The sequence below is a fragment of the Nothobranchius furzeri genome, chromosome 7, assembly GCF_043380555.1.
Source record: "Nothobranchius furzeri strain GRZ-AD chromosome 7, NfurGRZ-RIMD1, whole genome shotgun sequence".
Taxonomy (NCBI): domain Eukaryota; kingdom Metazoa; phylum Chordata; class Actinopteri; order Cyprinodontiformes; family Nothobranchiidae; genus Nothobranchius; species Nothobranchius furzeri.
Genome location: NC_091747.1, coordinates 27,022,551 through 27,048,023, shown reverse-complemented (window position 1 = coordinate 27,048,023; position 25,473 = coordinate 27,022,551). Strand labels below are relative to the sequence as shown.

The following is a 25,473-nucleotide window of genomic DNA, read 5'->3' as shown; positions in this document are numbered from 1 at the left end:
CATCACTCTTTCTGACACCAGAACCTGCCAAGATTGTAGAACCTGCAGAGTCCATAAGTGTGACTGCAGGGGACTCGGCCTCATTGGAGTGCGTGATTTCAGGAAGCCCGGACCTGAAAGTCAAGTGGTTTAAAGATGGGAAGGAGATGATCAGTGGGCGCAAATACAAGATGACCCTAAAGGATAACTTGGCTGCTATGAAGATCCTGACTGCAGAGAAAGGAGACACCTCAGAGTACAAGATGGAGGTGTCCAATAAAGTTGGGAAGGACCAGTGCACATGCTCAGTAACAGTCCTAGGTTAGAACGTGCATGTGATCATACCAAACCAGCTAGCTGATCTGACTGATGCAGGTTGTTGAGGGGAGCTGGAGCTCAGCTGTTTGTAGAAGTTTGTTCCACTTTAATCATCTTTTTATTTTTAACTTCTAACATGTAAACAAACAAACCTGTGAGTAAAGCCAGAGTGTTGAGTGTTCCTGAGTTCAGATGAGTGGTTCTCTTCTAAAGCAGAACAAATCTGTATTAATGAACAAGGTGCTTTTTCTTCAACAACCAGATCGAATCATGCCCCCAACTTTCACCAAGTCTTTGAAACGAGTCGACGGAGCCATTGGGACTGACGCATCCATGGACTGCAGGGTGTCTGGGTCCCAACCCATGACGATATCTTGGTTTAAAGATGACCAGGAAGTAGAATCTGGAGCTAAGTTCAAGCCTGGGTTCAAGGACGGCTCTGCTACACTGAGAATCTGTCAGCTGGAGAAACCCGACTCGGGAGTTTACAAATGCAAAGCCTCCAACTCAGCCGGCTTTAAAGAAACCAGCAGCACGCTCTATGTCAAAGGTCATGAGTGTTTGTTTTACTTGTCTTTTGTTTTCCCTTTTCATGAATTTGTGTTAACACGAAGTGAATATGTTCTGTCAATGGCCTCCAGAGCCCCCCACGCTTACAGAGAAAGCAGACAACCAGGAAGTGATACCAGGAGCCAAAGTTTCCTTCCGAGTTGCCTTCACTGGCACTGCTCCTCTGGTTGTTAAGTGGTTCAAAGAGGAGAAGGAGATCCTAACTGGAGGCCTTTACTTCATAAAGAAAGATGCCTCTTCCAGCTCGTTAGAGCTTCACTCAGTAAAACCCAGCGACTCCTCCAAATACACGTGCCAGGTGTCCAACGATGCTGGGAAGGTGGACTGCACCGCAGTCCTCTTTGTGAAAGGTGCTTGTCATCAGAGTCATGTGAAGCTGCATGAACATGTGAAACTAGCATGTCTTCTGTTCAGTAATACGCTTTAACCTCTTCTCTCAGAGCCCCCTGTGTTTGTGAGGAAGCTGAACGCAACCAGGCTCATCACTAGAGGCAACTCCACCCGTCTGGAGTGCAAAGTGACGGGCAGCCCCGTCATCAGCTTCAGATGGTTTAAGAATGAGACGGAGATCAGCTGTAGTCCTAAATACACCATCAGAACGACTGATGTAGAGTCGGTTCTAGAGATAGCCGAGTGTTTGGTGGAGGATTGTGGAGATTATGTATGTGTGGCATCGAGTGAAGCAGGAAGTGATCGCTGCAGCTGCACAGTCACTGTGAAAGGTTTGTTTATGGTTCATGGTGTTGTAATCTCCCAGTTGTCTAACCCTCCACCTGGATAACTTTGTAGACTCTTTGTCACTGATCTGCTGACTGCTGTCTTCTAGAACCTCCAGAGTTTGTACGAAGCTTGGAGCCCAGAGATGTGGTGAAGGGTTCGGAGATGATTTTGGAGTGTCAGTTGACTGGCTCCGCCCCTTTCACTGTGTTCTTCTATAAAAACTCTAAAGTGATAAGAAATGACAAAAGGCACCGTATCACAGTGAAGGAGGGCCTGGTGGCCCTGCAGGTTTTGGGGGTGGAGGCAGCAGATGTTGGCTTATATCAGATCACCGTGGAGAATGAAGTGGGCCGCTCATCCTGTGAATGTCACGTAACGCTGAAAGGTTGGTGCTGCTAACTGATGATTTACGTCTGCTGATTACACATGTAGAAGGTCAGCTCCAGATGAAACGTTGAACATCCTGTTCCATCTTGCCCTTGCAGAACCACCATCGTTTGTCAGGAAGCTGGAGAACCTTAGTTCTCTGGTGGGTAGCGACATTTCTCTGCAGTGTCTTCTGAAGGGATCTGAGCCCATTACTGTGACCTGGCTCAAAGACAACCATGAGCTCAGAGAGACTGAACATGTTCAGATCTCATACAAGAACAGGACTGCTGGGCTGTTCATCAGCAGCTTACAGAGTCAGCATGGAGGCAAATACTCGTGTCAGGTTGTGAACCAGGCCGGCAGCCAGATCTGCTCAGCTGTGCTGACGGTCAAAGGTCAGTCGGACTTCCTGTAAACCTGCTGTTATCACCTGTAGAGTCACACATGTAGGAGTTATGGGTCTGGTGTGTAACAGTGAACGGATGTCTCATCAGCAGGTCCTCCTACTGTTAGATTACTGCCAGAGAAAGGCAGCAGAAGAAGAGTCGTGTTTGTATGGCAACAACATATTTTAATTGATCAACATATGTTGATGTCACAGGCTACCCACAATGCATCACATGACATGGTCTCGTCTGAGAAAAGTCTTAAAAAAGCGACCAATGATTGTTTGAGAATGTGGGTGCCAAAGATTTATGGTTGGTAAATTATAATTCATAGATACCTTAAATCCTCTAATACAGGCCCGGGCCTTTATTTACTCAAGTGCATCCTGGTTCAGGCCTTTATTGGAGGGAGGCCAGAATTAGAGGCATGTCTCAGTTTCAGTTTGAGCAAAATAAACTACCAGTAGAATGAATAAAAACAAGATTTTGTGTCTATTTGAACCTATAACAATGAGGTTTGTTTATTGAAAATGTACGGTTCACTCTGCTCCTTCTGCATGGACCATGCTGCAGGAAAACTGGAAATTAACCCAGTTTATCTCCTTAAATACATTTAAAACCAGACTGAGACAAGGACTCTAGAAAGCGACACATCAAACACAGACCATTTACCAATTAATTACACAAATAAAGTTAAATCATGAACGGCAGGTGCAGCATAAGGGGCAATCACTCAGAGGTCATCAAGGCTGACCTTTATTAACACCTGTGGACAACATGTTTAAATATTGAAACATCTAAACCTGGTGATGCTGTGGTCTAGAAGCAGAAGGTGTCTCCTGTTTGAAGGCATCCAGGTGTTTCTGTACCTGCTCTGTGGCTTCCATGAAACCTGGTGGTTGTTGGTTGAGGTGGTGGAGTTGGAGGTTTGTCCTTTTAGCAGTCTATGGGAGTCAAAGTGGTGAAGGAGAAGCAGAGCATCACCTCTCTAGGTGGTGGAGAGGGCTGCTACATCTACCTTCACCACTAGGTGTCAGTAAACGTTGCACACTGTTCCCTTTAACACCTGACTGACCACTCCCCACCTGGGACCTCCTGCCTACAGGTGTGAGGGTTGTGAGGACCAGGTCTTTAGGTGTGACCCTACAGGCAGACCTTGCTTAGTGTCTTTACCGTGATTGTTCCTTGCTGATGTGTTCTCCCGACGTCTCAGAACCAGCTAAGGTCACCGAGGAGGCCAAGACCATCAGTGTGACTCAAGGGGACCCGGCCACACTGGAGGTCCATTTCTCTGGCACTAAACCGCTGAAGGCCAGGTGGCTTAAGGCTGGCAAGGAGGTGACCTCTGGCCAGAGGTTAAAAATACAGAGCTCAGACAGCAGCTCTGTGCTGAAGCTGATCAAAACAGAGAAAAGCGACAGCGGCCAATTCACCTTTGAGGTTTCAAATGATGTTGGTCAAAGTTCTTGTGAAGCTATGCTCACGGTTCTTGGTCAGTTCTTCATGATTCAGGTGGAGTTACAGTTAGAGTTGTCATGTTGCTCATGCATGTTTTCCTTTTGTCCGTGTTAGATCAAGTGTTTCCTCCCTCCTTTACGAGAAAGCTGAAGCCAACAGAAGGTATCCGAGGATCATTTGCTCACCTGGACTGCCTCGTGTCGGGCTCGCTGCCCATAAATGTCTTCTGGTACAAAGACGAGATGGAGATCCAGCCTGGTGACAAACACAAACCCACGTTCTTTGAGAATGTTGCTTGTCTGGAAGTCTTTGATCTTACCATCAAAGATGGTGGCAGCTACACCTGCATCGCTAAAAACAAGGCGGGAATAGCGCAGTGCTCTGGGATCCTGCTGGTTAAAGGTCTGAACATAGGGGGTGGAGAAGAAGGAGTATAATTGGACCGGTGTGGCTAAAACGGTTTGTTTCTCTTTCAGAGCCACCGTGCATTCTAGAAAAACCTGAATCCCTGAATGTTCTGCCGGGCTCAAAGGTCCAGTTTAACGTTCTGGTTTCTGGCACACCTCCGCTGACCATTCGGTGGTTCAAAGACAAGAGGGAGATATTGTCCAGTGCCGACTGCTCTGTAGCAAAAGACCAGACCTCCAGCTCGCTGGAGCTCTTCTTCTGTAAAACATCAGATTCTGGAGAATATGTGTGTGAGGTCCAGAACGATGTGGGCTCCACTTCCTGTCAGGCAGCGCTCTTCGTCAAAGGTCTCTCTTTATTTAATTTATCTTCAGTGGTTTCAGAGCCACGGGACATTTAAAGCTGGAAAATGACAGCACATATTTATAAAAACCATAAAAATAAACCCGTTTCTCTTGTCCATCAGAACCTCCCAAGTTCACACGGATCCCGGCCCGCGTGTCTGTTGTACGCCCAGGTCAGAGTAAAGCTTTTGAGTGTCAGGTGACCGGCACGCCTGAGATAGACATCTACTGGTTCAAGGATGGTTCTGAACTTGGTGCCAGCGACCGCTACAGGATGTCCTTCCTGAACTCAGTAGCTTCTCTGGAGGTCTGTGGGGCCGAGCTCAAAGACGGAGGCCTTTACTACTGCGAGGCGCGGAATGAGGCCGGCAGCGAGAGCTGCAGCATGGAGCTGAAGGTCGAAGGTCAGTGTTCAGGAGCAATCTGTCTGGAGCCGGTTAATGAGCTTTAGTGACGTTTGTGTCCTCTTGCCTCAGAGCCGCCATTTTTCCTCACTAAGCTATCTCCAGCTGACGTGGTCAAAGGCTCCAGTGCCTTTTTACAGTGCCAAGTTGTCGGTACGAGTCCGTTTGAGGTAACGTGGCTCAAAGATGGGAAGGAGCTGAAAGCCAGTTCTAAACATGGCTTCTCCCACACCAACAATGCTTTGGGCCTGGAGGTGCACAGGTGTGATTCTGCAGATGTTGGTGAATACCAGGTGACTGTAGCAGGCAGGGTGGGAAGCTGCACCTGCAGGGCAGCACTTACCCTTAAAGGTCGGTCCAGTCAGAACCACAAACCCGCCTCATCCATCTCCTGAGGTGAAACCTGAACATCTCGCTCTGTTTATCTGACAGAACCGCCCACATTCACCAGACGATTAGAGAACAGCGTCACAGTTCTGGGTCAAACGGCGGAGTTTCAGTGTGCAGTGACGGGCTCGGCCACCCTGTCCGTCCAGTGGCAGAAGGACCAGAACTGGATCTTGGAAGATCCAAAATTTGAGAGAACATTTGAGAACAACGTGGCGACTCTGAGGATCCCTGCCTGTGAAGTGACTCACGGTGGTAGATACACCTGTCAGGTGATGAACGAGGCTGGACAGGAGAAAAGTTCTGCTATTCTGACGGTGCAAGGTAACCAGTGGACCATCAGAACCAGCTATAGCTGCTTAGGAACTTTCTCAGATATTTGCTTTGCTTTGTAGAGCCTCCTCAGATTGTAGAGAAACCCGAGGAGATGAAAGTCACTATTGGAGATCCGGTTAGTCTGGACTGTAAGGTGAAAGGCTCACCTGAGCTGAAGGTGAGGTGGATGAAAGATGGTAAGGAGCTTCAGTCCATGCGGCAGTACAAGCTGCTGTTTGAGAAGAACATCAGCAGCCTGAAGATCCAGGCTGCTCAGGCTGCAGATGAAGGAGAGTACCTGTTTGAGGTGTGGAACCACATCAGCAGCTGTTCTTGCAGTGTCAGGGTGGTGGTCTTAGGTTGGTCCCTCAAACACGGTTGCCGTGGAGACACGCTGACAGGCTGGTAACTCTTACTGGTGTTTTTGTAACAGAACAAGTGATCGCCCCGAGCTTCACCAGACCTCTGGTAGACCTGCAGGAGGTTCTGGGCTCCTTCGTTCAGCTATGCTGTAAAATATCAGGTTCGCTCCCCATTTCTGTGGAGTGGCAGAAGGACGGGAGGAGAATTTCCAGTGGAGTCAAACACAAACTCCTCCAGCAGGACAACTCCGTGTCCCTGGAAATGGAACAGCTGGAGTTATCTGATGCAGGTTCCTATTCCTGCAGACTGACCAATGAAGCGGGAAGCTGTGAGTGTAGAGGATCCCTCAGGGTCAAAGGTCAGATGACACTCTTCTGCTCCACGTAGCCTTGAACGGAGGTGAGTATCTCCATGACCTGGTTTGTTTGCTGTGTTCAGAACCTCCCAGCTTTGTGGCACTGCCAGAGTCTCAGGTGGCACTGCCCAATGCTGCCGTCCGCTTCAGGAGCTCCTTCAAGGGCACGCCCCCCTTCACCGTGCGCTGGTTCAAGGAGAACTCGGAGCTCATGACCGGACCCGGCTGCTTCACGGGGGAGGACGGAACCTCCTGCTTCTTAGAACTGCACTCAGTGTCCGTGTCTCAGAGCGGAGTTTACTCCTGCCAAGTCAGCAACGAAGCTGGCTCTGTCCGCTGTAGCGCCAATCTCAGGGTCAAAGGTTGGACTCTTCTCTTGATGGCTTCATTCATCTATGTCAGCTTCAGTTTCATCAGCTGCTATCTCATCATCTCCACCTGTTCACTGACTTCTCCCCTCTGTAATAAGTACCTGTCTGGTTCTGGCTGCTGATCTTCTGTGTTTTGGTTTTCCAGAACCTCCCGAGTTTGTGACGAAACTCCCCTTCACCAAGTGTGTGAGGCGGGGTGAGGCGCTCCGTCTGGAGTGCAAAGTCAGCGGCTCCACCCCTCTGAAGACCACCTGGTACAAGCAGGACACCAGGGTCTCAGAGGGGCCCACCTGCAGGACTGGGTTTGTTGACTCGGTGGCGTTTCTAGAGCTGCTGTCCAGCAGCCTGGATGAAGATGGAGTTTACACCTGTGAAGCTCAGAACGATGCCGGTTGCGTGAGCTGCAGCACCACCCTTACGGTCAAAGGTCAACGTCTTTAATTACTTTGGTGCTTCTGCTTAAAGCCGTCATCTATAACAGCCGGGGGTGGGGGGTGCAGCATGGGGCTAACACTGGCACGTCAGAGACAGAGATGTCTCATTGTAACCCATGCCCCTGTGTTGTGTCTAAATATGTTCCCCTGTTAGCTCTGCTGCATCGTGTGGAGAAGACATCCTCCCATTAACAGGATTAAGAGGCACAATGTGTGACCCCCCCCCCCCCACCCTCCTCCCACGCGCCACACCATGTGATTTTGTCTGAGAACGATGCCCTAACAGGCCCTTAGTCCCTCACCACTTTAGGTTAAACTGGTTCCACTGGTTTCCTTTTCATGTTCAAAACCCCACCGGTCAGCTAAAGACCCCCCTAACACACTCACAAGTACAACCATACTGTACCTAACCCTAACCCAGTCCAGGGGTCCGTAACCTGTGACTCTGGAGCCAGCCGGGGCCCCTCGGCCCCTCTGAAGTGTCTCTTTGAACATTTTGAGTGAGCATGTGTTCCTGCAGAGAAACGTCCATCTCAGACCTGTGAGAGCTCAGTTACTGTTGGGATCGATTCTGATTTTTAACCCATTTTGTAACGATTGACAAACACTTTTTAATGAAAACACGTTTTCCAATATTAGAAATGTCTTCTGATATATGATGTATAGTTATTTTTCTCACCCTAACCCCCACCCTAACCCTGCTGCTGTTTCAGCCGTCAGCTCTAACCCCCACCACGGTACCTCAGTAACAGTTTCCTGATCTCTTTGTAGAGCCCCCATCGTTTGTCCGAGTGCCCCCGCCTGTGGAGGGGCTGAAGGGTAAGGACGTTAGCTTGTACTGCGAGATGAGCGGTTCCACTCCGTTCCAGGTCACCTGGTTGAAAGACAGGAAGCCACTGATGGAGAGCAGGAAGTATAAGATGCTGAGCGAAGGCAGCTCAGCCACGCTGCATGTCATTGGGATAGAGTCATCAGACGTCGGAGAGTACGAATGCAAAGTGTCAAACGGTGTAGGAAGTGACAGCTGCTGCGCGGTGGTTAAACTCAGAGGTCAGTAGAAACCAGGCGGTCTGTCTGCAGGTCCCTGTGACTCGTTGCTGACTGTCCCATCTGCGCTGTCTGTCCTCTCCTCAGAGCCGCCAGCGTTTGTGGAGAAACTGTCCAACATGACAGTGGTACTGGGAGAGGAGGTGACCCTTAAGGCCACGGTTACAGGCTCTGAACCCATTAGTGTGTCCTGGGTTCAGGACAAGGACCACATACTCAGGGACAGTGACAACAGGAAAATAACCTTTCAGAACAACCAGGTGTCTCTAAAAGTCTTGAGAGCTGATGAGACGTCAGCGGGCAGATACACCTGCCAGCTCAGGAATGATGCTGGGAGTGTGGAGTGTTTCTCTAACCTAACGGTTCTAGGTGTGTAAGCAGATCGTTCTCTCTCTGTCTCTGTGCTCCTCAGACCTTCTCCTACAGGCTTGACTAAACACACCTGCTTCTTCTCTGCTGTTTCTAGAACCGGCTAAGATCGTGGACAAACCCGATGCTCTGAGTGTGACGGCGGGTGACATCGCTGCCCTCGAGGTCAAAGTCTGTGGAACCCCAGAACTCGTCCCCAAGTGGTTCAAAGACGGCGTTGAGCTGGCATCAGGGAGGAAGTACAAAATCTCCTTTTCCAGAATGATCTCCAGCCTAAACGTGGTCTCCACTGAGAAGTTAGACTCTGGAGAGTACACCTTCCAGGTCATGAACAAAGTCGGAGAGGACCTGAGTAAAATCAACCTGACTGTTTTAGGTTGGTGTTCCTTCTGTCATCTGATGATAACGTTTATCTAAGATGCTTTCGTCCTAATCTTGTGAGTGGCATCCCCGTGTGAGCAGAAGAAACAATTCATGATTCTGTTCTTCTCCTAACAGATAAGACCGTTCCTCCCACCTTCACCAGGAAGCTGAAGGACTGTAAGATGGTTGTGGGTGAAGCTGCAGAGATGGAGTGTAAAGTGTCTGGTTCTCCACCCTTTATCATCAGCTGGTATCACGATGGAGAGGAGATCCAGAGCGGGCCCAACCACGAGCTCTCATTCAGTGACAACACCTGTTTTATCAGGATTCCCACGCTGAAGCTGCTGGACTCTGGAGTTTATAGATGTACCGCCGTCAACAAGGCTGGGTCCAGTGAGACGTCAGCCTCTTTGGATGTTAAAGGTCAGTTTCTACTGATGTTCTCCTGGATCCATAACTTCAGCTTCTGTTCTAATTACACTCAGTTGATTCTTCTGTTCACACTCAGAACCTCCCTCCATCGTGGTGCCACCACAGCCAGTGGAGGCCATGCCCGGCTCTAACGTGACTTTTTCAGCCATAGTAAAGGGCAGCACTCCCCTCAGGCTGAAGTGGTTCAAAGGAACCAAGGAGATCCTCCCGGGAAAGGACTGCAGCTTCTCACTGAAGGAGAACCAAGTCACCCTGGAGCTCCTAAGAGTGAACCGATCTCACGTTGGAGAATACACCTGTCAGGTTATCAATGATGCTGGAAAGGAGAGCTGTGCTGTGAACCTCTCCATCAAAGGTTAGTCTGCGAGGACACCAGATCAGTCTGGTCCAAGAACATTTTTCCCGGTGTTATCCATACAAACTCAGGTGGTACCAGCAGGGTTCATGCTGCTGGTGAACAGATCTCCAAGGAGCAGATGGACTATACAGAACATTCAAAGTTGTCTTCTTTAGGGTGCAACAGAGTGGTTTGATACTTAAGTGAGAAGTTTTAACAGGAGAAAGGGGATCCGTGTTTGTGGTACCAGTCAGTACTGGTACCTGTAGCACCTGATAAAATCTGATAAGGTTGTATCCAGATGTTTAGCAGGTTCACCTGCAAACTAAACAACATCTGTGTCTCTCAGAGCCGGCGGTCTTCTCTAAGAAGCTGAAGGATGTGTCGGTGGAGAAGGGCAAGCCTCTGACTCTGGAGTGTTCCTACTCTGGAACGCCAAAGATCACCGTAAGCTGGTTCAAAGACGGCCAGGAGATCTTTGCCTCCTACAGATACAACATCACCACGACAGAGAGCTCCTGCATCCTGGAGTGTCTCAGCACCGACGACAAGGAGGCTGCAGGGACTTACTGCTGCCAGGTGTCTAATGACGCTGGAAAAGACACGAGTGAGGCCCTTGTGTCCATCCTGGGTGAGTCCAGCTCCAAACCACGCTTTGGACAAAAACTTGTCTGCAGGTCTTCCTCTGATCAGCAGCTGTCCTCTCTTCTACAGAACCTCCATACTTCATAGAGTCTCTGGAGTCTATGGAGGTGACAGCAGGAGACGCTGTGTGTCTAAAGTGTCAGGTGGCTGGAACACCTGAGATCAAGGTGTCCTGGTTCAAGGCTGATGGTAAGGTCCGGTCCAGCCCCACCTGTAAGCTGGAGTACTCTAAGGGCACGGCCTGCCTGAAGCTCAGTAAGGTCACCAAAGTGGACATTGGAGAGTACACCTGCAAAGCTGAGAACCTGATTGGTTCGAACTCGTCCACCTGCAGACTCATCGTGCTGGGTAACACCTGCTTTATGATCTGCTCTCTTTTAATAAAAGTTTTAGTATAAAAGGTGAATGTTCAGCCAGCTGAGCGATGAATCTATTTACAGGTAGACACACCGTATAGTTTCACTGCTCTGGGTCAGAATCTCACTGTTGAATGTTTTCCTCAGATGCCAAAACACCGCCATCCTTCCCCAAGAAGATCACCAGCCTTCAGGCGACCGAGGGCCAGCTGGTCCGGTTTGAGTGCCGCGTTGCCGGCTCTTCGCCCATGGAGGTGTCATGGCTAAAAGATGGCAAGCCACTTACCCAGGGAGGAGACTTCTCCATGCTGTATGATGACAACACGGCTGTGCTGCAGATCAGCCGCGGGGAAATGAAGCATTCAGGAGAATACTCCTGCGTGGCCTCCAACAGCGTGGGCTCAGCCTCCTGCAGAGCCAAGCTCACAATGCAAGGTTTGTGTCTGCCAGGGTCAGAGGTCATCTAAAGGCATGTGTCTGCTCTGTCTTCTCCATCCCCAGTGAGTTGTGGAGGATGGCTGCTTATACTGAGCCAGGATCCTCTGGAGGTTTCTTCCTGTTAAAAGGGGGTTTTCCTCTCCACTGTCGCTGCATGCTTGTGTAGTATCAGGGTTGCTGTAAAGACTCTGACACTAGTCAGTGACTCGATGCAACCTGCCGGGTTCCTTATAGAGGAAACTTTTACTGACCTGAACTCAGTGCTCTGATGAAAAGGTTCAGCTGGAATGTCAGCAGCTTGACTTCCTGTTGTCTGGTCTACAGAACCCAGGCACCCCCCAGTGTTCGACAGGAAGTTGTCTCCTTTGGAGGTCACTGTAGGGGACAGCATTGAGCTGGAGTGTCACATGACTGGTTCCGTCCCCATGAAGGTCACATGGTCCAAAGATCATAAAGATATTCGCTCAGGGGGGAATTATAAGCTGAGCTGTGTGGACAGCACCCCCCACCTCACCATCCTGAAGGCTGACAGAGCTGACACAGGAAGATACTTTTGTCACGCCTCCAACGACGTGGGGAAGGACTCGTGTTCCGCTGAAATCACCGTCAGAGGTATTCAAAATACTCCAAGCTTGTTTGTCTGTGTGACCAAATCTCTTCACTGTTTCTATCTTTGATCCCAGAGCGTAAAAACCCTCCAGTGTTCACCAAAAAGCCGTCGGAGCACATTGAGGACTCGGAGGGCAAACTGGTGAAGATCGAGAGCCGACTCACTGGATCCCAGCCCATGTCGGTCAGCTGGTTCAAAGACTGCGAAGAAATCCAAACTTCAGACAAATACGACATCAGCTTTAAAAGTAATGTGGCAATGCTGTGCATCAAGTGCAGCCATGCATCTGACAGTGGCAGGTACTCCTGCCAGGCCTCGAATGAAGCTGGACAAGCCTCCTGTGAGGTCACTGTAGGAATTCTGGGTGGGTTTGATGCTTGGTTTTAGTCTCCATATGTTTCCCACCCAGATCCCAGAATCAATGACTAAAATCAAGCTGCTTCTCTTCCTTGTAGAAGCCAAGAAGCCTCCTGTGTTTGATGTTCCTCTCAAGCCGCTGAGCATAGAGGAAGGTGACAAGATGAGCCTCAGCTGTCACGTCTGTGGGTCTTCTCCTCTGAAGATCCAGTGGATGAAAGACAGGAGGGAGTTAACATCAGCTGGCAGCACTAGGATCAGCTTCTCCGATGGAATAGCGTGTGTGGAAATCAGTCCAGTTTCCAAACACGATGCTGGGGATTATCTGTGCAAGGCCACCAACGAGGCCGGCAGTGAGTTCTGCAAGGCCAAAGTCAGCGTGAAAGGTACCAGTTCAGGTCTTTATTTTGTCCTACAAACGAGGAGGAAATTCCACTAACACGTTGGATCTAGCCTCCCACAGCCGAGCAATCGACCACACAGCAAGGATGATCCATCTGCTTTCTTAAATCCTTCTTCAAACGTGCAAAATAATCAAAGTATAGGCTAAATACGCAGTTTCAACTACACAATCCCATGATGCAATGTGAGAAACATAAACACTGATGTTACAAAAGACCCTCCTGTAAGCAAGAAACAAAAACAGCTACAGACACAGATTAATGATGGATGGCCTACACTTTCATAGCGCCTTTACCCTACAGTTTATCATTCATCCATTCACGCGCTGGTGGTGATGAGCTACATCATAGCCACAGCTGCTCTGGAGCGCTCTGACAGAGGCGAAGCCTGCACTGGTGCCACCGGTCCCTCCGATCACCACCAGCAGGCAAGGTGGGCTAAGTGTCTTTCCCAAGGACACAACGGCAGCTGGGATCGATCCTACAACCTATTAATTACTCCCATGGGTAGTCCCTCAGGGCTCTATCCTGGGTCCACTCCTTTTTGCTATCTACATGCTTCACCTCGAGAAGATTATAGCCAGTCACAGGGTCAACTACCACTTCTATGCAGATGATTGTCAAATTTACTTAAAACTCAGTCAGCAGCAATCAGTCCCTGCTTTGACAGACTTCCTCTCTGACATCAAAACCTGGCTATCCTCTAACTACCTGTGTTTAAACGACAGCAAGACAGAGGCCATCCTTTATAATCCTACAAATGCCAGTAGTACATCAGCTGTGCAAACCTTACCTGCCCTCAGTCTCCAATCATGTGCCACTAGTTCGAGTATGAAACTAGACCTGTCTATGACTTCTCAAGTCAACGCAACCATCAGGTCGTGCTTTTTCCAGCGTCGCCGGATCACTCGCCTTAAGCCCACTCTCAAACGCCCGCACCTTGAGTCAGTCATCCACGCGTTCATTCCTCCCGTCTAGATTTTGCAAATGCAGTCCTGATTGGGATTAGTGCCTCCGCCTTGGGCAGACTACAGAAGGTTCAAAGTCAAAGTCAAAGTCAAAGTCATTTATTGTCATATTCTCCACATGTGCAGGACATACAGAGAAATGAAATTCAGTTTCAGCACACACAATTCAAAGATCAGACATACGTGGGTAAGACACATAACAAGAATTGGTGACTGCGGTCATTCGCAACATGAGTCGCGCTACCTTAATAGTTAGATGAAAAGGGTGTTACATGAGGAAAGTTCAGGGAGGGAGAAAAAAAGGCATTACAGGGTTACACCAGCAGGGTGTAGCACTCCGATGCAAAAAAAAACACCCAACATGGAAGCACAGACAGCACGTATACAACATCAGAGTCCAATGGGGAGGTGGGGGTGGGCGGGATCCTGAAGCCTCCAATGGGAGATGCCACTGCGGCGCATCGACCAGCTGCAGAACAACAGGTGGGAGGGAGAGATAAGGAACAGAGAGCACATTGAGGTCCCTGCAGACATGTCAGCCTGAAGGAAGAGGGTGAAGGTCGGGACACAGCATCTGTCGGCATTCCTCCTTTTGTGGGGGTGTGTTGAGGCAGCCTTGAGAGGCTGCTATGGCGTCAGATAAGGATAAACATGACTTTGTTTAGGGCAGACAGAGATAATCTTCCTCTCCGCCTTGGAGTCTATAACCGGTCATTCATGTCCACCAGTGAAGCCAATTTTACATTCCACATCCCCGCATCGTCCGGCGACCCTCTCCGAGATCAAATCCATCTTGCGCACTAACACAGGCAACGCCGCAAGGACATTGTCCAGCTTACGGTTCACCTCGAGTAACGTCCCAGTCTGTGAGGTCACCGCACGAGCGGCACATTCCATGGGTACGGGTCGCACTCCAATCGCTCCCGTCTTCCCAAATTTCCAGAAAACCAGATATCCTCCCACTCCAATCAGAAGAAATCCAGTGATCATTAGGCCGAATATCCACAAATCTTCCACGTCCTCGATGGACAGCTGAGAGAGGCACACGATTCGCCAGACCTCCCAAGAATCGAGTGCATATCCCGATGCGAATGTCCCCTCGGGACAGATGGGAGCCCCCTTCTCCGTTCTCATCGTAGAGAAAATTTTGTCAATCACGTTGAATGACCAATTAATTAAGTCCATATTTCCAAAAAAGAGTAGTGGTTTCAGGAGAAATGCAGAGAAGTGCTCTGTAGGCAGACAGGACAAGAGCCTTGGGGAAGCCAATAAGGGAGCTGAGAAAAAAGCGTCTGTACTCTCTGAAGGCTGAGAAGAAAGCTGGTGCTGCCAGATTCTTCACCAACACCAACAGACGCGCACACATTCCTCCCATTCCTGCAGACTCACACTGGCTCCCGGTCAAATTTAGAGTTCAATTCAAAATCCTGCAGTTTGTCTACAAGGCTTTGAACTGCCCTTCACCCTTTTACCCGGATGACCTGCTGCATCTCTACACACCCACGCGTGTCCTTCGTTCAGCTGATCAACTGCTGCTGATCGTTCCAAAGGTTCGTTATAAATCTCGGGGTGAGCGTGCCGTCTCACACGCTGCCCCTCCAAGACCGTCAGGCACCTTCCCTCTGTAGGTTTAAGTCTGCCCTCAAACACACAACCTTATCCTGGCTTTTCCCATGACTGTCTTCATACGTCAGTGTGACGCTTCTCTATTGGTACTCTTTAGCTCACTAACGTTGGTCAGGTAGTTTTGACTTGTTTCTCTTTTATATCTTAGTGCGTTTACTTGTTTTATGGTTAGTTAACTTTTAATGTAATTTTATGCCTTGCTTTATGTTTTTAGCGTTATATTTGAGTCCTATGCTGTCTTTGTTGTTGTGTGTGAGTCTTTGGCTCTCCTGTGCAGCACTTTGGTTAGCTGCATGCTATTTTAAATGTGTTTTATAAATAAACGAGTACGGCATGGACAACCCGCTCTGCCTCCTACAGAATAAAACCTGAATCAAAAGCACCCTGTAAGAAGTAAATAAGATAGTAAAATCAGTTAGACCTCCAGAGTTCAGGGGCAGAAACCGGGAGGCGTGGTCTCCCCCAACACCAAGAGACGGTCAGCTGAACGAAGATATCTCATAGGGCCTGTTTTGAAAGCGGAGCTGAGATGAATGCAGGTGCTGTCCCGGTGAGAGCCTTGTAGACCTGAACAAAGATCTTGTCATGGATCCAAAGCTCCACAGGAAACCAGCGCAGAGACCAGGATAGGAGAGATATGTTCCCATCTCTTTAGTGCAGATCCAATGCCTAACCCCCCATGCACACATACTCGTACTGCTGCTGACTCGTTTAACCGTTTTATTGTGAAGGGAAAGCTGCTTTCATGCTTCTCTTTGGTGTTTCAGAGAAACCAGGAGCAGCTCTGGCTCTTGCTGAAGTCCCAGCAACAACTCCAACCAAAAAACTGGACCAGCTGTTCTTTATTGAGGAACCCAAATCAGCATACGTCACAGAGAGTAAGACTTAGCTTGGAGACAAAGTCCAAGTCCTCTGTAGTTGTGCTCTAACTCCTTCTGTGGCTCCACAGAGGGAACTGCCATCTTTATCGCTAAGGTGGGTGGAGACCCCATACCCAGTGTCAAGTGGATGAAGGGAAAATGGAGGCAGCTGACACACGGTGGACGCATCTCCATCGAGCAGAAGGGTCAGGAGGCCAAGCTGGAGATCAGAGAAGTGACCAAGTCTGACTCGGGTCAGTACAGATGTGTGGCCTCCAACCGGCATGGAGAGATTGAGGTCAGCGCTGAGGCGCACGTAGACGAAAGGAAGGCGGCAGCGCAGCTGGACGGAGACCTCCGAGCGAAACTCAAAAAGTGAGTCTGTCTGCTAGCTCACCGATGATCCTCAGCTGGAGGTTTTTAATCATCTCATCTTCTTCTCAGAACGCCATCAAAGCAAAGGAGTCCACAGGAAGAGAAGGACATCAATATTGTGGAGCTACTGAGGAACGTAGACCCCAAAGAATACGAGAAATATGCCCGAATGTACGGCATCACCGATTACAGAGGTCTGCTGCAGGCCATCGAGCAGCTGAAGAAGGAACGGGTGGAGGAAGGTGGACGATCGGTGAGGTTCCTGCCACCTGCTGAGGTTCTCTGTGGTTCTGTAAACTGTGTGTTCGTCCGCTGTAACACTGCTGTTGTTGACAGGAAGTGGAACGTGGAGACAGAGAGACTGATGAGGACATGACTCGTCTGGTAGCCGACCTGCAGAAGAGGATGGAGAGGACAGAGGTCAGACTGATGAAAACTTTAGACAGTGAGGACCTGTGGTCCCCGTTCCTGAAGGTCTAGACGCAGATCCGTTTGGGCCCTGAGGGTCTCAGACGAGCCAGAGTCCAGCCAGAATCCCTCTGTGGTGCTGAACTCTGGACTCCACTGGTCCCCTGTGATAACAAAACCTTGTTAATCATCAGTTTCTGTCAGTAACCAAGACTTGGTTCCTTCCATAGCCTGTCACCGTGGTGAAGGACATCTCCAACCAGTCGGTCTTCACCAACAAGGAGGCTGTGTTCGAGTGCCAGATCAAGATCAACTACCCAGAGATCACCTTGTCCTGGTACAAGGGCACGCAGAAGCTGGACACCGGAGACAAGTATGACATCAGCATCGTCGGCGACCGCCACCTGCTCCGGATCAGGGCGTGTCAACAGACCGACCAGGGGAACTACCGGGTAGTGTGTGGTCCACACATCTCCAGCGCCAAGCTCACCGTCACAGGTGGGACCTGTAGAACACCTGGCTGTAATGAGTTCTGGATTAAAGGGGTTAATCCAGTTTCTCTGTGTTGCAGAGTTGGAGGTGGAGAAGCACCTGCAGGACACGTCGGGTAAGGAGGACCAGTCGTGCACGCTGTCCTGTCAGTTATCTGTTCCCAACGTAGAGGCTCAGTGGTTTAGAAACGGCCTGCAGTTAGAGATGAAGGGCAGGTACTCGTCTGAGGTTAAGCACAAGGTTCAGAAGCTTCTAATCCGAGACCTGAAGCCTGAAGACCATGGCAGATACTCCTGCAAGTACCAGCACCTGGAGTCGTCAGCGGACCTTCGGGTGGAAGGTTTGTGCCTGGAGACCATCCTGATGATGATCACTAACCTCTTTAAGCTCTTGGAGTTTCCTTCTTCCACTTATGTCTTAACATGTTACACAATCACCTCCGCTTTTTTTTCTTTGTTCCATCTTTCCCCACATCTGTAATGGTTGCTTCTAACCACGTGGACATCACCTTGATGGGAAACTGATCGCTGTGATGTTTCTGTTTTAGCTGAACAAATTCATTTCACCAAACGCATCCACAACATCGAGGTGAACGAGCGTCAGTCAGCCACCTTCGAGTGTGAGGTTTCTTTTGACAACGCCATCGTTTCTTGGTACAAAGACACCTGGGAACTGAAGGAAAGCACTAAGTACAACTTCACAAGCGAAGGCCGAAGACACTTCATGGTGATCAGAAACGTGTCCATCGAAGATGAAGGTGTGTCTCTGAGCCCCAGAGGGTCTCAGCCCTGTAGGTTCAGCTTCGGTGTTGTCTGTGACCTGAGTGTTGGTTGCTAATCCCTTGTAGGCGTGTACTCGGTCATGGTGAGGCTGGTGCCCCGAGGAGAGGCTAAGAGCACAGCTGAGCTTTATTTATCTGCTAAAGGTACCCGTCTCACCTTTGCTGCTTCTTTTCTTCCCGCCGAGTTTCTGTTTCACACAAACTTCCTTCTATTCACAGAGATCCAGCTGGCCATGGTCCCATCGGGTGAGTGTCCAGAACCAAGAGGGAGTTGTCTGGGTCTCCTCCTGTGGTCCAGCTAGTTCTACTGTCTCTGATGAGACAGATGATTTACTAGTCCTCAGCTGACCTCGTAACCATAACCCAGTCCAGAGTAAAGAACTCAGAAACCCCACAGAACCGATAAGAACTGTCATCGTGTTCATGAAACGCGGTGGCTGGAACAGTTTAGTGAATTTTAGATCCGATAGAGGAGCTGAAATGTTCTCCTGAAGGTCTCAGATCCAGACTGGTTTCTCCTGTGGACCAGCTGGAGACACAGAGGAGTTCCCAAACAGTCTCACAAAGATCCGTCCAGATTCCTGCGGTTCCTCCAGGGCCCTCTGATGGCCAGACTGCTTCCGTATCTTAAAGAATATTCCATGTTCCTTAGATTTCCCAGACTCCTCTGTTCCGAGGCCTGAAGTTCCTTCATCAGTGGCAGTGCAAGGTAGGTATTCCTAACCCTCTTTCAAGAATCATCTGAGCTCTTCCAGTATGAGGAAACGATGGAACGGGGAGCCACTTCCTGTTTCTATAGCAACGTTCTCCAACAGAACTTAACCAGCATCTCTGATGGTTCTGATGGACCAGAACGTTAACGGTTCTCTAGTTTTAATGCCGTGAACTCTGAATGTTTGTGTTTCTTCTACAAGAATCTGCTGAATATTCCCGTCAGTATGAAGAAGAAGAGCAGAAAGGTATGGGGTTCCTCCTCTTCATCACCATCAGCAGGTTCTGTCCTCACTAGCTAAAGAACAGCTGATGTTCTAGGATTTCATCTGTTCTTTAAACATTTCCACTCTCTGGCCTCTTCTGCCATGTTTGAACATTTCTCCAACTCGGTTCCCTCACGGTTGTTTTGTCCTCTCTGTTGTCAGTCGAGTATCAGAGCTGGACGGAGGAGACGACAACGTGGCAGGTCACGGAGAGCCGAGGTATCCTCCAGCGTCTGTCTTCCTCTCTTCACTAACCTCTTTCTACACCTCAGAGCTGCTCTGAGACCAGCTCTAGTCAGCTTCTTCAGCTTTAGCTCCAGCTCTGCTAGAGATGAAGGGTTCTGCTCAGGTAGACCCGTTCTGTTTTCACGTTCTGATGCTTCTGCTTTGTTTTCTCCTTCAGCTACCTGCGTCGCTGTGGAGGAGGAGGTAGAGAACGTGGTGGCAGAAATGAGGGAGGAGATCCCAGCTCCAGGTAAGCTAGAACCCCTTCATATCGGTTCTGTTGAAGGTTCTGCCGATTAGCAACTGCTGTTAAATGCACGTGAAAAATAATAAGTGGTATTATTTTGATTGCTATTTGGAATTTCCATGGCAACATCATTCCAAAAAGACAGTGCTTGTAGGAAACAACAGCAAGTGCCCGGAATGTTCCTGAGGCTTCGTCTAAAGAGGTCCTTCACTGACAGTCAGTGCTAGAGTTGTGTTGCTGTCAGCCAATCAGAGGAGAGATGACCAAATATCAGGAAATGAGAGTCCAGATCCCACCGTCTGTAGCTCAGCTCTGATGCGACTCACTTCTAGTTCCTGAACAGGTGTACCGGAGCTTTCTTTATTTGTAGAGCGCTTCTAACACGGCACTACAACTGACCAAAGTGCTGCACAGTAATAGAGTACAAGTGAGCACCACTCAAAGTGTGGAGCAGTTTAAGTCAAAACTAAAAACATATTTATTTGACTTGGCTTTTGGTGATAGTTGAGTTGTGTTCTCTTTGATCTGGTTGTAGTTTTATTGTTTGTTTCTTGTTGTTTACGCTCATCCTTTTATTTAGAGTTGTTATCATATACTTAATGTTTATTATGTTCTACTGGAGCATGTTTGACTTCATGGCACTGAGCAACAGTAAAGGTGCTATGTAAATAAAGTTGACCTCATGGTCTCTCTCAGCAGCTGAGCGCCATGCAGCTGCACCTTCCTGCTCTCATGTAGTCGCTGTTTATGCTTTTTTTACTATTTTCATTGATAATTATGGGTTCATTTTTGGACAGGCCAATGCTGTTGAATGGCTGATACCCATCATCTGTGAAATGAGACGTTAAATGTCTTGTGAAGGTTCTCAGTCATCCAGGTCTTTGTAGTCTAATGAGCTTTGAAAGAAAAGCGTCTGGACTTCTTTGAGTTGCTTGAAGACGTTTCACCTCTCATCCGAGAGGCTTCTTCAGTTCTAAGGTCAAATGGTGGAGAGTCCCAGATTTAAACCCAGTGGGAGTTTCCCCCCGAGGAGGGAACAAAAGACCCCCTGATGATCTTCTACATAAACACATTGAGGGTGGGTGTGGGTCCTATTCAGCCAGAGTTTCGGGTGAGCTCATTGTGAAACCTGGCCCCACCCTATCATGTGAATTCCTGAGGTCAGATGGCCCAGGATATGCATGGGCGCTGAGGCATCTGGGAAGGGATCTCAAAACTGGATTATAGATGGCAGACAGTTGGTGTCGTAAACCACCGCCTTTGTTCAATGATGGTTGCTTACAGTGGACATAAATGGCTTCCTTTACTCCTCTTTCAAACCATCTGTCCTCTCTTTCCAAAATGTGAAAGTTGGCATCCTCGAAAGAGTGACCTTTGTCCTTTAGATGCAAATGAACTGCTGAGTTCTGTCCCGTGGAGGTGGCTCTTCTATGTTGTGTTATGCGCTTGTGAAGTGGCTGTTTGGCTTCTCCGATGTAGAGGTCTGGGCATTCCTCGCATTCCCAGGTGAAACGTCTTCAAGCAACTCAAAGAAGTCCAGACGCTTTTCTTTCAAAGCTCATTAGGGACGTTAAATGTTTCCACTTAGCACCTGTAATGTGCTCACATACCACTAGGGGCATGTGAGTCGCTGGCCTACGCCACCCCCACCCACTTCTGGCCCACAGGTCCCCCACTGTCAACAGGAGGAGCAATGAGAGTCTATGAGCCGTGGATTTCACATATGATGTCCATGAATTTAAAAACAAATAACTCACCTTCTGCTCTAAACCAGGGGGGAAATGGAGCTCTGTGATTGGCCACGAGCTACAGATGTGTCAGGTTGCATCAGTGAGCATCACACAGTTGTGATTACCATGGCAACCCAAAAGAACTTGATTCTTCTCTTATGAATAATAGACGGTGTGATTATGCGTCAGAACCAGGGCGGTGCATTTAGTCGGTCCCACCGACCTGCTGCTGCAGGACCTTCAGGATATTCTCCATGATGCTAATGTAGCTGATTTCTTTCATCCCAAAGCAGAGAAAACTCCTAAAGAGAAGCCAGCAGCAGCTGTGGTGGAACCAACACCACAGAAAGGTACTGGCCCGCTCCATTAGCTTTCATCTTTTGGAACAACTTATTTTAATGATTCCTTTTTTTTTCTGAATCACTGAAGAACTGGAGCTCAGTAAGCCGGTGGAAGAGCAGGTTCACGTAGTTTCAGTCCCAGAGAAGAAGAAAGCTGCAGCTGTCAAAGGTACTGTGATCCTGTCTGTCTCAGCCTACTGGGTTCTCGTGCATCTGTGTGCTTTAACCCTTTTGTTTTCTTTAAAGAACCAGAGATGGAGAAGCCACCCATCGGTTCCTCACTGTTTGCTGAGAAGTTCGATCTGCCAAGCAAAGGTCTGTTTCCTCCTCATCTTCAGCTTCTGCCTTCAGTCTTTGTCTTTGTTTGTTCAGATGCTAACATCTTCTAATGTCTGTCTTATGTTTATGAAGTTGAACCAAAACCTCAGGTTCCAGTAGAACCAGAACCAAAGTCTAAACCTGCTGCACCTCCCAAAGTAGAAGCTGAAGTCACTCCAGTGTTGCCTCCATCCAAAGGTACTTCTGACCTTGGTTTTCAGGATTCTTGAATTCTGATGGTTTTAGCTTCAAGTGTTGAAGCGAATCTTCAGCTTTCTGTTTGTGTTTAATCTGAAACCTTCTGAATGTTACTTTAAGCTCCTAAAGAGCCCGCAAAGACCAAACCAGAACCACCAGCCCCAAAACCAGAAGCTCCAAAACCAGAAGCTCCAAAACCAGAAGCTCCAAAACCAGAAGCTCCAAAACCAGAAGCTCCAAAACCAGAAGCTCTAAAACCAGAAGCTCTAAAACCAGAAGCTCTAAAACCAGAAGCTCTAAAACCAGAAGCTCCAAAACCAGAAGCTCCAAAACCAGAAGCTCTAAAACCAGAAGCTCCAAAACTAAAGCCAGAAATAGAGAAACCAAAACTAGAAGTCTGTAAATCTGTCTCGAAGCCCGAACCTCTCATCTCTAAACCAGAACCAGCACCAGTGCCAAAGAAGTCTGAGATAAAAGGTACCGAACATCTATGTCTGGAGTCTAACTTCCTCTTCTTACCTCCATCATCTGTCTCTTAACTTTCCTCCAGGTCTCTTTGCGCTTTTTATTGTTTCAATGTTTCTTCCAACAAGCTGCTGGATAATAACCTTTGTGTGTGTGTTTGTGCAACTCTTCTAATGAACGATGGAAGCAGCAGATGGATCAGCTGATCGTGTTTGCTGATAGAAATGATCTCACAATAATTATCACCATGTGTGTCTTCCAAGCTCCAGACGACCTGAAGAAGGGGACTGCTCCACCTCCTTCAGTCCCTCACAAAGAAGCAGAAGAAGCACAGAAGAAACCTGTTAAAGGTACCAGACCACCCCCCAACACACACACACACACACACACACACACACACACACACACACACACACACACACACACACACACACACACACACACACACACACACACACACACACACACACACACACACACACTCACACACACACACACACACACACACTCACACACACACCACTTCCTCGGCTTCCCTGTTTCTACTGTCTAAAACATCTGTATCATGTCCATTACTTATGGTCAGACAACATTTCTAACATCAGACGTCCAACATCGGTCCCTGCTGCCTGTGATGCTGGTCCTCGTGTGACTCGGTTAAATGTTATTTGTAGTCTTCAACCTGAATCTGATGTTTCTGATTCTCTTAAGTTCTTGTGGAAGAAAACATCCCAGAAGCTCTACAAGCAGAACTTCTTCCCGTTCCTTCCAAAGCAGACCCAAGTCAGAGAGAAAAAGGTACGTTAAAGTTTCCGCTGTAGGATGACTCGTTTGATTTCGGACTGATTCCTGAAGGGACAGTTCTGTACAACTCACACAGACTGGTCCAAAAGGTTCTTGGGTTTGTTTTTACAATGAATGATCTTCATTTCTGATCACTCCAACCACCAGACCTCTGGGTGTCCTTGTGAGTTAGAGAGAACAGAAGCTCTACTACTTCATGTGTACGTGTGCATCAGCACGCTCTGTCATGTAGTCACGTCTACTGCATGCTTTTGTGTCAAACCTCTTAAAGATCTGAAACAGAAACTTCAGGAGTTTCCTGAAAAAGTGCCTCACAAGTTGCCCAATGAGGTGGTCGCACTGAAGACCAAACCTGGAAAAGTACCTGTCAGACCTCCAGAGAAGCCTGACATGAAGAAGAAAGCTCCAGAGAAGGTCCTGACGCCAGAGAAAAAAATGGAGGACATCTCAAAGATAGTCACTGAAACTGTTGTAGAGCAACCTCCTGAAACAATTCATGAGAGGGCTCCTCTTGAGAAGACAGCTACAGAAGTTCCACCGAAGATGGCTGGGAAGAAGGTCATGATGGAGAAGAAGCCACCTGAGAAGCTGAAAGCCGCAGGAGCGACTTCTACAGGTACCTCCTCCACTTATATCTTCACCAAGCTGGCAGCATGTGGTCCATTACACATACTGTCAGAACCCCAGTGGTCTCAGATGAGCCATCAGAACCAGAGCATGGAGGTCTACAGAAGCTGAACTGTTTCAGAACATCTTCTGTTCCACTTCTTGTTCCTGGTGTTTCTGGGTGTCTTCTGGGCCTTTTGTGTGTGTTTGTTGTCAGAACGGTCTCCTATAATAATCTTCATGCTCAACAAATTGGATTAAAACAATTATTAATTTATTGAACCAAACAGAAGTTAAGAAGATTGAGGAGATTCAGAAAGAGGAGAAAAAGCCATCTATTCCTGCAGAAGGTAACCAACACATGATTTAAACATGAGCTCCTGATGATGATCTACACCAGCTGGATTATCATCAGCACATTAATCCAACTAACGCTGATGTTTGTCTTTGTGTCTCTCTTCTCACCTCTTAATGCCAATTCGACTCAAAAATCAGAGTCGGTTCTTTTGGAGGTGATGATGGAAGGAGCTTCAAGGAAACAGAATGAGTTTTCAGTTCCTGAGAGTGTTCCTCCCTCTGAGGGGGTGGAGGAACACCAGGATGACCTAGCAGAACAGGAACCATGGTCTGAAGTCAGAGGAGAGACATCAGTGACTGACTCTTCCATCAGGACAGAAACCAGAGCCATCAAACACAGAGTCGGCTCCAAACCATCCCAACAATCAAAGGAGCCGCCGACGCCGCAGGAGAAACCCGTTAGAGGAAAACCTGATGAGCTTTTGGTCCGAAAAGTAGAATCAAAGGACATTTCAGAGGAGAGGAAAGACAGGACGGTGGTGAAGCTTCTTCCAGAGAAAACCAGCAGAGAAACGGTTTTGCTTTCAGAGGTAGCTTTAGTCCAAGAGCAGTCATCAGACGCAGTGAGAGGTCAGACCGAGGGAGGATTACAGAGCTTCAGTCAGGAATCTGTAGATGAATCAGTTCCTCTGAAAAGAACAACCTTCAGAGCAGAAACCAGATCCACGTCAGGAGAAACCAGTCAGTGGAAGATCAGAGAGGAACCTAAAACTCGAATCTCCGACTCTGTTAGCGAGCCAGAACCGAAACCAGATAGAAGGAAGCATCAGGAGGTTTCTGAAGCAGCTGAAGACTCAGTAACAGATGTCCCCGTCAGGGGGTCCAGAGGCTTTCAGCTGGAGTCTGGAGATGTTGCTTCTGCCAGAGCAGGAAAGGAACAGGATGAAGGTCTGACCCGGGATCAGCTTCAACCTCTGAAACCAGAGGAGAGCAAAGCAGCAGCCAGAGGTAAAATATTTATTGGGGTCACCCAGGGTCACGGGTTCATCTTTTTTCAGACGTGTGGCCCAGTCTTTCTTTGTGCTCTTTTTTCCATGAACATGAATATTTTTGTTCTTTTAAGAAATGCAGAAGCTTCCCATCACAGCTGCTGCTGAGACTAGAGGAAGCAGACCAGATGGAGGTACAGAACCAGAACCTCTTCTATCCTCTGAAGCCA

At 48.5% G+C, this 25,473-nt stretch overlaps 1 protein-coding gene across 4 annotated transcripts in view; it reads left to right on the top strand.

Moving 5' to 3' along the window:
• The window catches only part of ttn.2 (titin, tandem duplicate 2), a 215,954-nt gene that overhangs the window by 70,277 nt on the left and 120,204 nt on the right, over positions 1-25,473 (top strand). For all 4 annotated transcript variants that reach the window (XM_070552978.1, XM_070552977.1, XM_070552976.1 and 1 more), the window contains exons 47-97: positions 22-300; positions 560-847; positions 939-1,217; positions 1,308-1,589; positions 1,694-1,972; positions 2,073-2,351; positions 3,556-3,834; positions 3,915-4,202; positions 4,277-4,555; positions 4,675-4,956; positions 5,029-5,307; positions 5,389-5,667; positions 5,739-6,017; positions 6,092-6,379; positions 6,460-6,738; positions 6,893-7,174; positions 7,953-8,231; positions 8,316-8,597; positions 8,695-8,973; positions 9,096-9,383; positions 9,469-9,747; positions 10,079-10,360; positions 10,444-10,722; positions 10,878-11,165; positions 11,493-11,780; positions 11,852-12,142; positions 12,234-12,521; positions 15,898-16,008; positions 16,080-16,365; positions 16,435-16,618; positions 16,702-16,785; positions 17,004-17,271; positions 17,345-17,605; positions 17,813-18,022; positions 18,113-18,190; positions 18,266-18,292; positions 18,699-18,755; positions 18,961-19,005; positions 19,186-19,242; positions 19,427-19,498; positions 21,516-21,575; positions 21,655-21,735; positions 21,813-21,881; positions 21,978-22,082; positions 22,203-22,559; positions 22,811-22,897; positions 23,259-23,345; positions 23,623-23,967; positions 24,248-24,307; positions 24,453-25,262; positions 25,378-25,437. In XM_070552978.1, coding sequence (XP_070409079.1) covers positions 22-300; positions 560-847; positions 939-1,217; positions 1,308-1,589; positions 1,694-1,972; positions 2,073-2,351; positions 3,556-3,834; positions 3,915-4,202; positions 4,277-4,555; positions 4,675-4,956; positions 5,029-5,307; positions 5,389-5,667; positions 5,739-6,017; positions 6,092-6,379; positions 6,460-6,738; positions 6,893-7,174; positions 7,953-8,231; positions 8,316-8,597; positions 8,695-8,973; positions 9,096-9,383; positions 9,469-9,747; positions 10,079-10,360; positions 10,444-10,722; positions 10,878-11,165; positions 11,493-11,780; positions 11,852-12,142; positions 12,234-12,521; positions 15,898-16,008; positions 16,080-16,365; positions 16,435-16,618; positions 16,702-16,785; positions 17,004-17,271; positions 17,345-17,605; positions 17,813-18,022; positions 18,113-18,190; positions 18,266-18,292; positions 18,699-18,755; positions 18,961-19,005; positions 19,186-19,242; positions 19,427-19,498; positions 21,516-21,575; positions 21,655-21,735; positions 21,813-21,881; positions 21,978-22,082; positions 22,203-22,559; positions 22,811-22,897; positions 23,259-23,345; positions 23,623-23,967; positions 24,248-24,307; positions 24,453-25,262; positions 25,378-25,437 — 11,484 coding nt within the window. The remainder of the gene's footprint in view (positions 1-21; positions 301-559; positions 848-938; positions 1,218-1,307; positions 1,590-1,693; positions 1,973-2,072; positions 2,352-3,555; positions 3,835-3,914; positions 4,203-4,276; positions 4,556-4,674; positions 4,957-5,028; positions 5,308-5,388; positions 5,668-5,738; positions 6,018-6,091; positions 6,380-6,459; positions 6,739-6,892; positions 7,175-7,952; positions 8,232-8,315; positions 8,598-8,694; positions 8,974-9,095; positions 9,384-9,468; positions 9,748-10,078; positions 10,361-10,443; positions 10,723-10,877; positions 11,166-11,492; positions 11,781-11,851; positions 12,143-12,233; positions 12,522-15,897; positions 16,009-16,079; positions 16,366-16,434; positions 16,619-16,701; positions 16,786-17,003; positions 17,272-17,344; positions 17,606-17,812; positions 18,023-18,112; positions 18,191-18,265; positions 18,293-18,698; positions 18,756-18,960; positions 19,006-19,185; positions 19,243-19,426; positions 19,499-21,515; positions 21,576-21,654; positions 21,736-21,812; positions 21,882-21,977; positions 22,083-22,202; positions 22,560-22,810; positions 22,898-23,258; positions 23,346-23,622; positions 23,968-24,247; positions 24,308-24,452; positions 25,263-25,377; positions 25,438-25,473) is intronic.